The sequence below is a fragment of the Thamnophis sirtalis genome, unplaced genomic scaffold (genome assembly GCF_051295495.1).
Source record: "Thamnophis sirtalis isolate CommonGarterSnake01/CBP01778 unplaced genomic scaffold, rThaSir2_p1.2 scaffold_15, whole genome shotgun sequence".
Classification (NCBI taxonomy): domain Eukaryota; kingdom Metazoa; phylum Chordata; class Lepidosauria; order Squamata; family Natricidae; genus Thamnophis; species Thamnophis sirtalis.
Window position 1 is genome coordinate 28,573,913 of NW_028261395.1, and position 18,525 is coordinate 28,592,437.

General features: G+C 40.4%; 1 protein-coding gene across 1 annotated transcript in view; it reads right to left on the reverse strand.

Annotated features, from left to right (window-relative positions):
* Window positions 1–17,234, reverse strand: part of HELLS (helicase, lymphoid specific) — a 40,133-nt gene extending 22,899 nt beyond the window's left edge. Inside the window, exons 1-11 of the mRNA XM_087701955.1 lie at window positions 17,101–17,234; window positions 16,868–16,992; window positions 15,603–15,725; window positions 10,069–10,122; window positions 9,405–9,441; window positions 9,262–9,323; window positions 9,077–9,121; window positions 7,563–7,787; window positions 5,650–5,832; window positions 4,658–4,801; window positions 2,771–2,967 (exon numbers count right to left, since the gene is read on the reverse strand). Of these exons, the coding sequence (XP_087558081.1) occupies window positions 2,771–2,967; window positions 4,658–4,801; window positions 5,650–5,832; window positions 7,563–7,787; window positions 9,077–9,121; window positions 9,262–9,323; window positions 9,405–9,441; window positions 10,069–10,122; window positions 15,603–15,725; window positions 16,868–16,992; window positions 17,101–17,140 (1,235 nt within the window). The 5' untranslated portion in view covers window positions 17,141–17,234. The remainder of the gene's footprint in view (window positions 1–2,770; window positions 2,968–4,657; window positions 4,802–5,649; window positions 5,833–7,562; window positions 7,788–9,076; window positions 9,122–9,261; window positions 9,324–9,404; window positions 9,442–10,068; window positions 10,123–15,602; window positions 15,726–16,867; window positions 16,993–17,100) is intronic.
* Window positions 17,235–18,525: the final 1,291 nt, after the last annotated feature.

An 18,525-nucleotide genomic window follows, 5' to 3' on the forward strand; every position in this document is an offset into this window, starting at 1 on the left:
GCTGACTAAGAAGTGAAAGCTCAAGAAAAACATTACAAAGAGGCAAAGAACTTTTCTTGCGGTATTATTGCCATTGTGCCGGAAATGGTGCAGAGAAAATTCTGGGAGATGTCCTTGATTTGTTGTCCTAGTACTGTGATGGTGAACCTATGGCACGTGTGCCCAAAGTGGCACGCAAAGCCATGTCACCCGGCACACGCGGCCTTGCCTGTTTGTCTTCTGAGTTTCTGGCACGCATGTGGGTGTGATGATCAGCTGTCCTTTATGTGCAGCAGTAGCAAAAACGAATGTGCATATGCACACCGGCCAGCTGATTGTTGGTTGTACATGCGCGCCAGAAAAAGTTCAGCTTTTCCAGAGCACAATCCCTTTGCGCACGCAGCAGTGCTGCAAACCGGCAAGCACATGTGCACCAGCCAGCTGATTATCAGGTGCACATGCACACTAGAATCCAGAAGTTGGGATTTTCCAGAGCGTGGCCCTGATGAGCACACGCGTGCAACGTTTCCGTGCAACCTTTTTGGCACTCGGTGCTGAAAAGGTTCGCCATCACTGTCCTAGTATGTGTCAGACTGCATTTTATAACAGTGGAAACAATGCAACTTCAAGGAGGGCAGTCAATTCTTAGAACTGATGCCAATGTTCTGCTTTGCTACTGAAGATACTGCCTTTTTATATTTATATTAACTGTTCATGATCAGCTGCCTCCTAAATGCACAGGCATAGAGGCTGTTAGTTTTGACAACTACATTGCAGTTCTTGGGTCAAATATTTCTTATGACTAGGTAAGTCAAGGATGAAAGAGCCACATGCAGCGCCAGAGCAGTGGGCTACCGACCCCTGTCCTAAACAATGGCTTCTATGGCTTCTTTCTCCTCTATATCTATGACTTTTGTGTATAGAGATAAGTCCACAACCAAGAATGTATTTCTGTTTAGCAGTTTACCGGCCTGGAAGAAAATCCCTGTGAAAATAGGGTAAGCCACTGTTCTGAAAACAGATGGACTATCAGAGAGTAAATCTCTGGTCTTTCAGGTGTTGTTCAATATTGTCTCTATCAGCTCCATTAAACAGATGTAACAAATAAAGATAGGGTGTGGAAGAGAAAGAGTTGGATACCTTCCACACTTCTCCTGAAAAACATCTAATAACTCATTCTTGGAACTGTTAGAGTTTTATCCCTTTCTTATTTTCTCCTTTTGAAAGCATGTACAGTTAAAAAAAAACACCAACCCTAGATTTAAGTATAACTCAATCTGGCACAATCAATTCTAGTTACGATGGTGTTTGAAAGTTGAAAAAACATCATTTTAGATGTTTTTTTCTTACTTAAGAACTGATTTTTCTGTTTAAATCCTGTGTAGTTGTAAAAATGTAACTTTGTATAAATCAAAGAAGCTATGGTGACCCCAGGAACTCTCTGGCATTGTAATATATGATTAAAAGATGGCAATTAAGACTAACCACATGGATTTGGATTTGTTGATATAAAATTAGGAATTTTTCCTATTGATACAGATAGTAATTCATGAAAGGTAATCTGCCTTTTTGCATATAATCCTTTGCAAATCTTTATTTGGGACTTCTGGTCTGATTAGCTAGTAGCCAAGAATCACTGTTTTAGGGTATTTCACTGAAGAAACTTTGTTTTGGATCTCTGTTGCTTTGTTTCATCCCTTAGTGGGTGATCTAGTCTTCTGTTATTGTAGAAATGAAGAGTTCTTATTCTATCATTTTAAAAATCATCACTAGAAACAAAACAGAATAGATTGGATTTTTTGTTTGTTTGTACTTATCCCTGCCTGGTAGTTCATGTAAACATTACATTTTCAGCACAAACCAGATAATGTAACTGCTCAAGACAAGTCTCCCTCCATATCAGAAATATACTGTTTTTTAATGGAGTATAAGACACTCCCCCCACCACCCAAAAAAAGAGGGTGGAAATGTTGGTGCATCTTGTACATTGACTACAGCCATTTTTGGCCTCCTGAAACCCTCCCCCACGTGTCCCATTTTTGTGAAAAATGGACCTGTTTTTGCCAAAAGTGGCACGCAGATAGGATTTGAGAGGCCTGCAGAGTGCTCTTGGGAGCTGCGGAGGGCAAAAATGGGATGCGTGATGGTGGTGGAAGGCTGAAAACAGGCCCATTTTTCACAAAAATGGGGCGTAGAGAGGGTTTGGGAAGCTTGCAGAGTGCTCCTGGGAGCTGGGGAGGACAAAAATGGGATGCGTGGGGAGTTTGGGAGTCCAAAAATGGGATGTGCAGATTGTTTGGGAGGCCTGCACAGTGCTCCTGGGGGCCGGGGAGGGAAAAAACTATTTTTTTTCTTGTTTTCCTCTTCAAAATCTTGATGCGTCTTATACTCCAAAAATACGGTAATCTTCCAAAGACTGTTCCCATGGATCTGCTCACTATCATATCTGGGAGGATTTCTGAACACCAGTTTGATTGCTCATTATGATTATTCTTAGCCTTGGAGTGCTCAAGGAATGTTTGCCTTCTTTAGAAAGGGCCTGGCCATAACACCACTTTTCTGTTCTCACAGTCCCCATTGCTCATTCCCAAGAAGCAAGCAACTGGACTGTTTTTTTGTGATGATTTGCCACCAGGGATGGTTGGAATATTCTTCACTCATTTCCTGCCCACTGAAAATGAATAAAAAACCCTTTGGAAAAATCATGAAAAGTTACATCTCTCCTGAAGGAGGTTATATATTCATTTTCAGATGTTCAATTAATACTTATAAATCAATTCCAACTACTTACCTTTTCAAGTCATCAAAGACATCTGGAAGAAGGAAATTAAGGAGGGACCAAAGTTCAGATAAATTGTTTTGTAGTGGGGTTCCAGTTAACAGTAGTTTATTATCTGTACTAAATCGTTTTAATTCCCGAATAAGACGACAGTTCATATTCTTAATCCTATGTCCTTCATCCACAATCAAATATTTCCAGTAGAAATTCTAGAGGAATACAAGTCTTCTATTATTCCAAAAAGCAAAATTCCTCAATAAAGATTCAATTTTTTTGAAATGTATGTTCAGTTTAAAGAAAGATTAAGTACATTATACTAGAATAACAAGTATGATTTTTCCTGTTATATTATTAAATCTGATTGTTTTCTATGCAAACTAATGATTTTGCATATTATATTATTCATAATTAGACTGGCTGCATCAATCATAGTAATATATTAATGCTTAAATGGCTCACATATTTTTATACTGATAAAGGATATTATTTGTAGCTCAGGATTGAAATAATCTTTGGGCTTTGGTTCTGAGAACTCTGGTTGTTTTCTTGCAGACATATATCATTACCCAAATAATGAACATCACCCAAAATAGGCAACATCATCAGTGCTAGTAAGGAGTGGGGTTTGCTCTCAATTTATATTCTAGAGCATTGATGGCGAACCTTTTTCTTATGGCATGCCCACTCAAACCTTCCAACACCACCACCCCCGTGCGCATGAACACCCGACCCCTCCCCAGGCTCTGGATGCTTTCCTGAAGCCTGGGGAGGGCAAAAATAGATTCGCCCAGCAGCGAATCATTTCTGAACTTCTGGCTGGGGACATTTTTCGCCCTCCCCAGCCTCCAGAGGTTTTCCTGAACCCTGGGGAAAGCAAAAATGGCCTCCCCTGGACCTCTGGAAAGGCGAAAAATCAGCTGGCTGGCATGCACATGCACACCAGAGCTGACGGCTGGTGTGCTACCAAGTATAGCTCCGCATGCCACCTGTGGCATGCGTGCCATAGGTTTGCCATCACAGTTCTTGCCTTGGGCTGGTCTTAGAGGTTCTTCGGTTGAACTATTTATTGTTGGCTTCTTGGCAGTTCCTTGATTGGGTTGTTTGCTTGATTGTTGCTGACGTTAATCTTGGGAGTTAATCTATGCTCATCTGGATGCTGATTGGATCTAATCTATTCAAAGCACCCAGATGAGCATAGATTAACTCCAAGATTAACATCAGACCCACAATAAAACAAATGAAACTCCAACCAAACAATTGCCAAACAAGCCAAAAGTAAACAGCCTAACCGAAGAACTTATAAGACCACCCCAGGGCAAACCACCAGAATATAAACTGAGAGCAAACCCTACTCCTAAGTAGCACCGATGATGTTACCTAGTGTGGGTAATGAAACGTCTGCAAGAAAACATCCAAGCTCAGAGAGCACCAAAAACTCATTTTTTTATACTGGTTCTGACAGTGATGTGATGCATTTGATTCTGTATTAACTTGATTCTCTAGAAGAAAGCGACCATTATCTAAAAATAAATGACTGCACATCTACTGCTCAAAGAAAGTCTCAATGTGTCTCAAACTCCCAAATTTAATATGAAAAGTCACTTTAAAAACATTTCTAAAGACAAAATTAATAGCTCACAAATGAGTGGGGAGAAAGAACGAGAATGGGATGGTATAAATGAAATGTGAAGCCAACATCAGGGCCACATCCTGGTCAATCTTGCACCAGGTTTGGTTAGATAAGCAGGACAGCTGTATTTCCAATTTTGGAGTGTTGAGTTAGTTACGATTCACTATTAGTTCTTAGAATAGATTAATTAACACTAATTTTGCATAAAATACCAACTACAATTCTGTAGTTGGTGAGAGTGCTAATTGAACAGCATTTTCTTACATTACCTGAAGAGAATGTCTATCTCTCATTGCAATTTCAAAAGACGTAATAACAATAGGATGGATATTCATTGAACTTTCTTTCCTTCGTATTTTATGAATGAGTCCACGTCGTTCTTGCTGGGTTCCATGGTACAGCATTATAGGAATCTAAAGTAATTTTGCAATCATTTTTGAATAATTCATATTTAAATAGTAATCAAAGATTATAAAAACATTTATAAAACATCTTGTTTATTTTGATTGATTTCATAGTACTTTTTTTCAAAACCTTTAGTTGGGATGCTATTGTTTTCTCTGCAATCTTTTCACCCTTAAAGGCCTTGGAAGGATTAACAGGGATTCCCAATCTATGGACTTTTGTCTTATTAAGAGACTGAATAAGATAGCTAAAGTGGCTAGGTTTCGACAATATGAAGATCCTCCCTAAAGTGACTAGATTAGGACCACCCCTCTTAAAACAGGCAGTCTTTGGCATGTGCCAAAATATTGCAATGGAGTTTGAAATGGGCAAATATGCCACTTTTACCTTCAAAGAGCGGAAAATAGTGAAAAGTGAAGGAATCAAGATGCCCAATGGAAATAACATCAAGAGTTTGGATGAAGACAATAACTGCAAATGCCTGGGCATCCTTCAAGGTGATAACATCAAGCACACTGAAGTCAAGAAGGTGGTTAGAAGTGGATACATCATGAAAGTGAAGTGGAAATTCAGTGGAGGAAGACCAGAAAAATAATGACTGAAACGTGTCCTTCATCCACACAGCGATGCTGACAGGCTCTGTTTAGAAAGAAAATGGGTGGGCGTGGAAGGGGGTGCATAGACAGGAAAGATGTACTGAAGCTAGTATGTCATGAAAGATTTCTGAGTTCTGGAGAAACCAAACAGGCTTACAAGAAAGACCAAACAAAGAACAGAAAAGAGACAGACTGTGTGATCAGCCATAATAATAGTTTCTAGAACAAGTGTATCATTTAAAACTAAAAACATATCTCACCTCTGGTGTAAATCTTTTGAATTCAGCAATCCAGTTAGGAAGTGTGGATAGTGGCGCACATATCAGAAATGGTCCAGCAACTCCTCTTTCCACCATCAAGGCAATTGTTGCAATACACTGGATAGTCTTCCCTAAGCCCATTTCATCAGCCAAAATGCCATTGATGCCGTTTTCCCAGAGCATCTGTGTAGAAAAAGAAAAATAGATACTGTATATATTTCAATTACACTTTTTCTTTTTATGATCCTGTAATCCCTTGCTTCGGGGTGGGAGGACATGTACTTCAGTTACACTAATGGATATAAATTGAAACATGAACACCTTGATGCAAAATGAACCCAAATAATAATTTAATCTGCTTTGTAATTAAATGAACATAATACCCAATAATCAGGAAGATTTGATTGTTAAAAATAACAAAGGCTAATTGCATGAGATTTCAAGTTTACAGGAAACCAGAGGATAGTTATTTTGTCACATTACATTTATGTACAACGTATATTTTACTATCTTTTAATGAACACTAACCATTTTTGTTGCATTAATCTCAAGATGCATGCCCCTCCCCTTCCTTAAAGAATGCAACCATTAACTGAGTTGGTTTTAACTAAAGCTAGATAACAATAGATCTGAAATTGAAATTTCAACTTGAATTACCTAAAGCTGTTGTGCTCCAAACAGCTTGGAAATAATGGCTTCCATTGTACTACTTAGTAGTACGTTGTACTACTAAGACATACGTGAGTGTCTAGAAACAACTTTCCTTGCCACCATTTTCCAGAAGAGATCCTTAAAGCCGTATTTAAGAAGAGATTGGGCAGCCATTTGTCTGAAATGGTATAGGGTCTCCTATACCATTTCAGGGGGTTGACTAGAAGATCTCCAAGGTCCCTTCCAACTCTTATTCTGTTATGACTTATTTTTAAGCAATAATCCTGGAATGCTAATGTTCTCTACAGCTACATTAAGCAACAGTTAAGCTTTATCAACCATTTATTTGTACCAGAAAGATAAAATCTAAGAGCAATAATTCTGGCAACTACATAAAAGTGAATAAAGTAGATTGTGGTTGAAAGTTATTTGTGTGTGTGTGTGCGCGCGCGCGCGCATACATGTGCCTTTGAATTAGTGTTGGCTCCTGGTGACTGCCTGGGCCAGGGATCAGCAACCTGTGGCTCTGGAGCCACGCATGGCTCTTTCATCCTTCTGCTGCAGCTCCCTATTGCTGGTTGGCTCCACATTCATCGTGCTTTTGGTTAGGACAGTAGAGGAAATATCGTTCTAGGAGGAGACTCTATAGTAGGGGAAACAGACTTCCAATTGGCTCCAGAATTGAATAGGGGACTTCCGGTTAGGACCTTTGTGGCTCTAAGTGTTTAAAATTGCTGACCCCTGGCCTGGACATTCCCTAGTTTGTTGGCAAGATTTCAAAAGTAGTTTGCACTGTGTTCTTCCTAAGGCTGAGATTGAATGGTCACCCAAAAGAGGTCCTGCCTAAAGTAGAAGTAGAAATCCGTCTCCTGTTTCTACTCTGGTTCATTAACCATTACACGGCTCTCGTTTAATTAATAAAATTGCTAACATTCAAAAACGACTAAAATAATTCTTCAAATGCCTACAACAAAATAAAAAGATCTTCACACTGGAAAAAACCAAAATGTGGAGCCATGCAAGTCTTTTTCAATCTCCATCACGTAAAAACCCATTTTCTCTGGTAGCCACCCACTTGAGTTCATTGAACTTCAGGTGAAAATATGGCAAGTAAATGCTGAAAGAATAAGATTGCATTAGTTGACTTAGTTATTCCAAGAAAGTTAAATCTTTTTAGACAGTGGAATATTTGAAATCATTTTCATGATTAACTGCTAATGACCTAGCCAAATATGATTACATAAGAAAGTATAAATTCATACCCTAAGCCATTCCATGCCTTCAACTTGATACCACCTCATCACTCCTCCAGTGAAAAGTTTTGGTTGCTGAAAAGGTACTGGCTGCCCATTAAACGTTCGTTTTGGGTCAACAAAATGCTTGGCACTATGTCGCATCACTTGTGCCAATCTATCCTTAATGATGCTGTTTGAATCCCCATTATTCTGGATTTCTTCTGCACACAGTTTGGGTGGATTGCTTTCAATCTATAGAAGAAAACACATAGGCAATATTATTTTTAGTGTCCAAGTTTTTATCCAGTTATGTAAGTTATTTCATCGTTAAGCCAGATGAAGTCAATATTACCATACTTGTAAAAGAAACTGTTAATAAAAACTGGTCTAAATTCAAGTTGTGTTGTAAATTATAACATGAATTTCCTATGATTATAATTTATATCAGCATTCATGTAGCTTGGCACAATTGGAAAGATTCTGCATTTCATTGTTATGTGGTTATTATTATGAGAAAATGCAGCAAATGAAATATATATTTTTCCTTTCTGAAACAAATTATCTTCTCTTCCCTACAAAATACAGTACAGTACAATGGCCAAACTCAAACAGTTTTCCATTGATATTCATAGCACTCAGAATTAACTAAAGGCACCTTTACACCTTAGCATTTCTACCATGCTCCTGAAAGCTTCCTCAGAGTAGACAAATTCTCATTTTCTTATATGACAGTAATGCAGAGGCTTTAGGCACTCTGCCTCTTACACAAACCCAATACTACAATGAAGTCATGTTTTGTTATATTAGAGAATGGCACTCCCCCAACCCTACTTTAAATTATTAAGCTTTAAGATGGCATATGCCTTTTTAAAATTATTTTGGTCTTTTAATGACCCTGTCATTCAGTTGCCCCAACTTTACCATTGGGGTGGAGTTGGGGCAACTGAATGGAGCTGAGTGTTTACTGGCCGGATGCCCTTCCTGTTGCCAATGCAGTTTGCAGCTGATATTTACTCATTGTGCCCAGAGAGAGAAATACCTGCTGCTACCTAGGATTGAACTCATAACCTTCTGATTGTGAGGGTGAGAGCTCCACCTCTAGGACACTACGCCACTCATGGCATTTGCATCTATGTATTTAAGAAAATATCTTTAATTACTTTCAGGATCACAATCAGTTTAATATATGCTTCTGCCATTTCCTTTTTGTACTAAGGTTTTATGATTACAAATAAGTAGTAATTGAGTCAAGCCTGACTGCTGGTAACTCCATGGGGACATCCAGACTGCTCTAAACACACACACATACACAGTACATGTCATTTTTGGTAGCAATATGGAGAATATTTTTACCATTGCTTTCCACTTGTTTTTAAGATGATTAGCAAAGAAAAAGAAACATGCCTAGTTGGTATTCTCTTGAAATTGTTTTGAATTCATAGTGCTTCTAAAGTAAATATTTAAAATTCTTAAATGAAAGTTTTAAAAATGAATATAAGGATAGCCTATTATAACAGCAATATTCAAAACTTGAAATATACCTGATCATTTTCCACTTTGCTTTTTTTGGCTGCTAATAAAATTTCCTGTGGAAAAAGGAAGAAATAAAGTTATTGAACAACTCACAACTGTGAGGTGGGCGGCTATATAAATTTAATAAATAAATAAAATTTCTCATTGAATCATTCAAAAATAGCATTTTATGGATTTGCATTAAGCAATTTACCTCTTTTGAAATGACATCAGAAATATTGTATGTTTTGTCTTCTCGATCTCTCTTTCTTTTAACTATAAGAAAATACAGTATTGATTTCAGCACTCAGTTTCTAGATACATAACAAAATATTTTCAGTGCTTGACCAAACTTACCAATTTTCTGATTTTTCTGACCACTTAGTTTTTCATTCTATAAACCAAAATATTAAGAACAAAATAATTTTAATGTTAATATTTGTATACATAATAATTAACAGTTGTAATTAGATTCATCTTGCACAATTGATTTTAAGACTCCTGGCCAAAATTTTAATGTTATTTCTCTAAGCTAGGTTGCAAAATAGAAACAAGATAATGTATTGTATCTCTACTTGTAACAAAGTTGAATATTTATGATTTTTGTATATATATATTTAAACCAATTCTCAAGTCTACTTCACAGATAGTTCCTTAGACTAGGGATCTTAGACCAGCTGGCTGAGGAACTCTGGGAGTTGAAGTCCACAAGTCTTAAAGTTGCCAAGGCTGGAGACCCCTGCCTTAGACCCATTCTCTGCTCCCTTTTTCTAAGAGTACAATTCATGCATCTCAGAAATCTCCATGGGGCAGCAACCTATTAGGCGGAAGGAACTGCCACTGTGGAGGAATATTCACATTACAAATATTTCAATATCACAGATTTGATTTGAGTATATCTATATATCACAATGCATGCCTTTCAATTACCCATCAAAGGATATGCAATCTGAACAAAGAATACACTAACAATTTGAACAGAATATTTATTCAGTTATCTAACATTTAACGTTGATTTTACCTTTGCAGTGTTCAATGTTCCTTTTCTTTCAAGTTTTTCTTTCTTTTGTTGCTCCTAAAATCCAAGATTTTTACAAATCAGTTGTTTCTTTATGCACAGACAAGTGACCTTTGATGTATCTCTACTTTGGTATTTAAGTATTTTCAATTTAATAGCAAATACCTTAGAGCCGTGATAGTGAACCTGTGGCACGCATAACCATATCTGAGGGCATGTGAGGAGTTGCCCTAGGTCAGCTTCAATTTGCATGTGTGCGCTAGCCAGTTGATTTTCGGCCTTCGGGAGGGCAGGGGGAGCCAAGGTGGCGCAGTGGTTAAATGCAGCACTGCAGGCTACTGCTAGATCAGCAGTTCAGCGGTTCAAATCTCACCGGCTCAGGGTTGACTCAGCCTTCCATCCTTCCGAGGTGGGTAAAATGAGGACCCAGATTGTTGGGGGCAATATGCTGACTCTCTGTAAACCGCTTAGAGAGGCCTGAAAGGCCTATGAAGCGGTATATAAGTCTACTGCTATTGCCTTCCCCAGGCTTCAGGAAAGCCTCCGAAGCCTGTGGAAAGCCTCCGAAGCCTGTGGAAAGCCTCCGAAAAACAAACCCAATGGGCTTAACGGAAGTTCAGAAACAAACTTCCGGTAGGCTCTTTGGGCTGTTTTTTGCCCTCCTCAGGCTTCAGGAGGCTAGCCTGGGGACGGCAAAAAATGGCCCAATAGACCTACTGGAAGTCCAGAGGCAGGAGAGGGGGGGGTGCACAGGAGAAGGGGGGAGGACATTGCATTATGGGTGTGGGCCCGCATGCATGTGCTATCACACACACCCCCCGTCCTTTTGGCACCTGAGCAAAAAAACCTTCGCCATCACTGTCTTAGAGGTTTAGGTAGCACTTGGAATAAAGCATTCAATTTAACTAAGAGGTTTTTTTCTAGCATGAAACAGAATAGAGCTGGAAGGGACCTTTGAGGTCTTCTAGTCCAGTCCCCTGCTCAGGCAGGAGATCCTATACCATTTCAGACAAGTGATTGTCCAGTCTTTTCTTAAAAACCTCCAATGATGAAGCACTCGCAACATCTGAAGGCAAGCTGTTCCACTGGTTAATTGTCCTCACTGTTAGGAAGTTTCTCCTCAATTCCAGGTTGCTTTTCTCCTTGACTAGTTTCCAGCCATTGTTTCTTGTCCTGCCTTCTGGAGCTTTGAAAAATAAATTGACCCCCTCTTCTTTGTGGCAGTCTCTCAAGTACTGGAATACTGCTATCATGTCACCACTAGTCTTTCATTTCTCCAGACTAGCCAAACCCAAATCCTCCAACCAACCGTTCTTCTTGTTTTAGCCTTCAGATCTTTAATCATCTTAGTTGCTCTTGCACTTTTTCCAAAGTCTTAACATCTTTTTTGCAATGTGGTGACCAAAACTGGTTGCAGTATTCCAGGTGTGGTCTTACCAAGGCTTTATAAATTATTAATACTTCATGTCATTTTGATTCTACACCTCTATATATACAACCAAGCATTGTATTAGCTTTCTTTGGCTGCCGCCACACACTACTGAATCATGTTTAAATGTTTGTCCACTAAGACTTTGAGGTCCCTCTCATAGTTACTGTTTTGGAGCATGATTTTGCCTAATCTGTACCTTTGGTTTTTTTTCCTGCCCAGTTGTAAAACTTCACTTTTCTCCACATTAAATTTCATTTTTTTTATAGGGCCCATTGTTTAAGTCTGTCAAGATGTTTTTGGTTCCTGAGCTTGTCTTCTGGGGTGTTGGTTGTTCCTGCCAGTATAGTATCATCTGCAAATCTGAGATAGAGATAGAGATCTCCTTCTATTCCCTCTCTAAGTCATTTATGAAGATATTGAAGAGTACTTCCCTCCATGTGGATGTGGTATCATTAAGGACTACTCGTTGAGTACGGTTTGCGATCCAGTTACAAATCCATTTGGTACTGCTGCTGCTGTGTATCCCACATTTTTCTATCTTACCAAGAAGTAGGTTGTGGTCTACTTTGTCAAATGCCTTACTGAAATCTAAATATACTATGTCCACAGCATTTCGCTAGTGTACTAATTTAGTCACTTTGTCAAAGAATGAAATAAGATTGGTTTGGCATGATCTGTTTTTCTAGATGTTCACAGATCTGTTTTTGATCATCTTTTCTAGGATCTTCCCAGGTATTGATGTTAGACTGATTGGTCTGTAGTTTCCTGGATCTATTCCCCCCCCTCCTTTTTTAAGATGAGAACCCCATCAGCTCTTTTCCAATCCTCTGGTAGTTCCCCAGTGCTTCATGATTTTTTAAAGATATGATACAATGGTTCTGAGATGAATACATTGGAGAAAATATGGTCTAAAGTTAGAATCTCTATAAAATAGTTTGCAACAGTGCACCTTCCCATGAACATTCAAAAACTCTACAAAGAATCCTGTCTAAAATTGGATGTCCCATCAAGAAAGAGACAATATCATGCATATAATCAATTGTCTGGGTTGCAGCCAACCTACACAGGGCTGTCAGTAATGACAACCTCTCCAAGAAAAATCACTATCTAAAAACCAGCCATTCTCACAGAATGAACCACACATTTGACCAAAATATGCAACTAATAGACCATGTGAATAGTAGACCAGCCAGTATTTGTGAAAGCCTAGCACTCAAAATAAGCCACAAACAGATTGATGGAACTACATACACCCTATTACCCAGTCAAATGCCTGATTCAAATTGTACACGATGGACTGATAAGATCTGCTAATCATAATACAACATTATTCCCAACTAGCGGATACTTTCCAAGAAATTTCCCATCACCAACCAACTTCAAAGAATTCTATACAGAATATAACCGCTGGAATTGCAAGGTGAAACATCTGCAATAACCTTTAACTCTAGCTTGATATGGATTTTCCCAGAGAAATCCAAGTAAAAGTATGAATAGTTCACGTCAGCAGACTCTTCTGAAATCTTAGAATAGCTCTCCAGTTTCTATTCTTTTTAGAGATCATAATGAAAAATGAAAGCTCTGGAATAACTTAATTGCCAGTAGAACCAATCTCCTGGTTTTAGAGCCAATTTAAAGCAAATGTAGGGCGCTTGTCCTGTTGCTACTGGGAAAAATAGGAAATCTATCGAATGTTTCCTCAGAATACAGTGCATTCATGAGAAATTGAGAGAAGCACCCAAGCATCTGAGATGACAAAGCTTCTGGGTAAGTAAGCGGATTTTAATAATGTTATATGGATGCACCGTTGTAGACAGAAGGAAAAAAGGTGACTTTGGAGCTACTGCTGATCTGCTGTTTTAGCAGGAAGTTTTCTTATGTACACTGAGAGTATATACACCAAAGACAAATTTCTTGTGTGTCCAATCACACTTGGCCAATAAAGTATTCTATTCTATTCTATTCTATTCTATTCTATTCTATGGAGTTCAATATACCTTTCCACTAATTGAAGTACTATTGCATTTGCTATTGAAGATTCCTTTATTTGCTACTAAGCAGTTTATTACAATTTAATCATTTTAGTCAACTACAATGCAATTGTTTCATTTGATTAATCAATACTACATACTAACTCACCAATTTATTATGCATTAAAGATATTGGTCTGTTATTCCAATACTTTTAAGTTGATTATTTGTGGGTGGAATCTAATCAGATTCCTGGAATAACCCAGATCAAAGGATATGGCTTTCAGGGCCACCGCACCTTGGGTACCTGAAACAGAAATATTAGTATGTGCTCCTGTCTGCCCTATCTGGGAACAACGTTGTGATCCTGAATCAGATGCATGATGGCCTGGCAGCCGCTCACCCATAATTACAGTGGCAGCTGAGGGGTAGAGAATTACATTCAAGGTTTACATGCAAGGCTTCAGTCAGGCCTGCAGCTATCCTTTCTTTTGGATCTTTGCCACTTTCTATTATTCTACTATGCATTTTCTATTGTGGGAAAATGAGAGGGGGGATGGCACGGAGTTAGATGATATCTAGTCATAACAAGATTCTTTCTAGAAGGTTATCCCTTGTCTTTGCACTTCTGTACCTGACCGGAACTGGATGGGTGGAACTGCTAGCATGGCAGTGGAACATTGGACCATGTGATGGACTTGTGGGTGTGGGGGCAAGATCTTGAACTTTCAACTGGGTGAGGAAAATCAGGAAGCTTTTAGATTTGGGTTTTCCCATATGTGCCAACATGGCTCTCTTAATAAATTGGAACTTTGAGCATACTTTGCCTCGGACTCTGATTTACTTTTGGATGCTATTTGGAACCCTGAGAGCTTGATTTTGAGTATAAGCTGTTTCACCTATGAATTCAAGGCTTATTGTAGAAAGATACTTTTGATCTGGCCAGGAATTATAATGGTATGTGGGAATGACCTTGGGAGACAGAAGACTCACAAACTGCTCAATCAGACAAATGGCATTTGAGGCCACCAAAGGAATGGAGGCCTGGCAAATATCTCACAAGACAGGTCCCTTAGATCCCTATTGGTACGCTGTCATTCTGGCAGGGGAGGGGGGTATATTTCAGGAAGAAAAATATTCCAGTAGCACTAAGTTCCTTATCAATCCAGGAGAGAACAAATAGGAACAAAAAGTGAGAATCAAGGCTATCATAGTAGAACAGCAATAAAATAGGACATTAGGATGAAACTTTGTTCTGCTTACACTGAAGGCAAGATAACAAGGCCATCAAGCAGAGGCTTTGTGACAATAACAAAACATAAGAGTTTAGCTGCTAGTTTAAGGAGGTAAACTTCTGTAAAATGAAGAAAAATTAAAGCCAGACCAATAAATATAAACTGTTAGTCAGAATACTGTTCCCAGGAATCATACATAAACACAACCTCATGAGTTGGAATAAGATCTGAAAGCTTGTAAAATGAAGTCCCTGCACCCTCCTCATTCTGAGCCCCTTATTTCAGTAGTTTCATAACAGCTTAAAAATTGGAGGGAGGGGGGCCTCTGTGACTTTTCAAGCTCTATTTGTAAGAATTTAGAACTGAAAGAAGTTGACCATCCAACTTAGGCATAAGCAGCTATTTATGGATTAGATATGGTGCTACATCTAGGTGGTTCTTTCTGACTTAGCTCAAAAGTCTTAGCAGCTCAGCATCAGCTTGCTAAGGCTACATGCACTCTTGCACACACAGGAGTTTGTCTTGAGTCCTGGTAACTATAAGGACAAGTCTAGGCAACAATTTGAAAGTGGTTTGCCAATGCTTTCTTCCTACAGCTGAAAGAGAATGACTGGCCCAAAGTTATCTGGTTGACTTCCATGAATAAGGCAGGACTGAAATTGAGATCTCCCTTTAACCTGAAGGCCAAACTGGCTTTCTGTCATGTACATTTGCATGTGTCCACAAATACAGGTGGACTCAGTTATATTAGTTTGAAACTATGCCATCAAATCAAATAAAAGTAATAAGAGCCTAGATATTGTTAATCACAATGACAAATTATGACTATATTATGAAAGCTTTATCTGAAATGCATTACTAGATAGATATATCTAGCTTCTAATTTTAAATGCTGCTAACCTCCAATTGTTGCTGTTCCATTTTAGTCAGCAAGAACTTTGAATAGATGTTGCTTTTTTCAAGCAAGTGTTGAAGTCTCTTGTAGCGCATTTCATTTGTGTCTCTGTCCCGATTCATGTAAGCCTATAAGAAAAAGAAATAATCAATTATAAATATCAACATTAACTGACTATACTATTGGAAATACAAAAGTTGCTATTATCTTTCACCAGTTAAATCTAAATGAATAGTTCAGCCCTACTATTTTCTTCAAGGACCCACTGGAAATACAACTTTTTACTCAATCAGAGCAGCTATTCATCCAGAGCAGCTGGTCTGCTCTGAATTTTCTACATATATTTTAGTGCATGGTTTTATTATAGTAGATATATTAGTGTCAGGTAAATAAACATGCTATATTATTGTAATGGGAGTGTTCAGAGCATACCATATTTGATTTATTTTCTAGTCGCTAATATATAATTTCTCTGTTGATCATGATTGTAATTGTCTTTTATTTCTTTTTATTATTTGATGTAGCTGGTCATTGACTGAATAAATAAATAAAAATAATAAATTTCCTAGTTTCTAAAATTAGATGTCAGGTTTCATCAAGGTAGGAAAAGCCTAGGCTTGCAAGCAGTTGGTGGAGTTAAAGCTTTCATTTTATTTGCATACTTTTTACAAGAATTTTACAAATAAACCATTTTTAAAAAAAGGGATCTTTTTATTTTGTACAAAAAAAAAACTGGACCAAAATTAAAGTCTGGATAAAATTGTAGTGAAAAAAACCCTAAAAATAAGCAGCCTTTAACTCTTTATTTCACTCTAAAAATAAAGAGCCCAGCTCGCACCTTGCCTGCCCCGAGTTGAAGAAGGAAACTACCTGTGAGGAAAAACAACATTGAGGGGAATAAGGAAACCCTTCATGAAGAGAAACTCAAGACTTGCTCCCTCTTCCTCGTCCTAGAGGACAAGTTAAGAAGCTAGATTCCGCTTTAATGTTTTCGGAAAAAAGTTCCTCTGAATAGGCGCACTTCAAGGGCGAAACCAATTCCCTGGTGGTCCATCGTCCGTCTCCCCCCCACCCGGCATTGGAATGAGAGCGGGGACCGCCGCTTCTCCAGGGCGACGACCCCGAGGCTGCTTCCAAACAAGCCGACGCGCCACTCAGCGCGGGACCGCCCTCCTCCCGCGTAACTCGGCCGCAACACCCGGCCCGAGCCCGCCTTCCTCTGGCTTTAGCCCCCAGCCGCACGGCGGGCCTCCTGTCCCGGGGCGCGCACCTTCTCCATCCTTTGCCGCTCCTTCTCCCTGCCCTCCGCCTCCAAGCGCTCCTCCTCCTGCTGCATGGCCGTGGTGATGACCGGCGCTGCATCCTCCGCTCCGGCCGGCTCGGCCATCGTGGACTCTGCAAGGGAAACAAAAGGTGGGCAAAGATCGGCGGGGGCTTTTCCTCGCTTTCTTCGCCCGCCCGCCCAGCGCTCCTCTCTCTGGGCGCAAGGCAGCTGCCCGTTACCTGCACTTGGGACGCTGGTGCTGCTGCTCTCGGTCGGCATGGCTGCCCACGCGCTTTTCCCCTCACTCCGAACCGCACGAGGAGCGACCGCCCCAGTCCCGCCCACAGGAAAAACTGGCGCGCTTTTCGGCTCTTGCGAGAGGTCGGCCTTCCCTGGCGCGAAAGCTGCCTCCGCCTCCGCCCCCCCTCAGGAGCCCGGAAGGAGGATCCGGACTACGGGAGGGCGAGTAGGAAAAGAGGGGAGGGAGTCGTTCGGCGAGCCCCTTGCCGTCGGTTCTCTCTCTCCTGGGGCTCCGCAGCCGGATCCCACCAGGCCGCCTCTTTCGGTGAGAAGGGGAGAGGGCGGAGGAGCTCAGCAGGTAGTCCGCTTGTGGCTGAAAAGGAGGAATTCTCTAGGCCTTTAAGGACTCCGCTCCTGATCTTCGGAGAACAGCGGCCTTCCGCCCCGGAGGCATCCCTCCTCCCTTTTTAATAATAATAGTAATAACAATAATATTTTTATTATACTTTATTTATTAAACATGAAACTCAGTCAATTGAACATTCAAAAACGCATCACAGTTATCATTGACTGGTGCTAATGGTTGATACGGGTTTCTGCCACCGTCCTTGGTATCAACCAAGTACCTTAAGACAGTGGTCCCCAACCTTTTTATCGCCGCGGACCAGTCAGCCTTTGATAATTTTACCGTGGCCCGCTGAGCGCGTCGATGACCAGCGCTAGTAGCGTAGCCTTGCGCAGGCGCAGTTCAGTATAGCTAGCGTAGATAGCGTAGCACAAACTGCGCCTACGCAAGGCTACGCTACTAGCGCTGTCTACGCTAGCCCTACGTAGCTGCGCAGGCGCTCTTAGGTTTTTTTCAGGAATCGGCCAGCGCTGAAAAGGAATGAGAAGGGTGGCGCTGGACACGGGGGCGGTGGGCCGCTGGTGACGTCAGAGTGCCACCAGCGGTCCAGTAACACCCCTTGTGCCAGTTAGCCCTAATTTGCATACAGAAAGAAACTATGGCCCCCGGCCGCTGCAGCGATCATGGCCCCCGGCCGCTGCAGCGATCATGGCCCCCGGCTGCTGCAGCGATCATGGCCCCCGGCCGCTGCGCGGCCCGGTGCCAGGTACTCCGCGGACCGGGGATTGGGGATCACTGCCTTAAGATGTACGATGCTCCGAGTAGATTAGTTTTGCTACTCGGAGCATCGTACATCTTAAGGCACTTGGTTGATACCTAGGACCCTGGCATCAACCCTTACCAACCATTAGCACCAGGTATTTGTGACACATCTTTAAATGTTCGCAACTGGGTTTCATGTTTAATGAATAAAAGAAGTAATTATTTATTGTCAGTGCACAACATATGTACAATGAGATTGTTAGAGCTCCCTTCCTGGGGTCATCTGCATAGCAATCCGGCGTTCTTTTTTTGTACT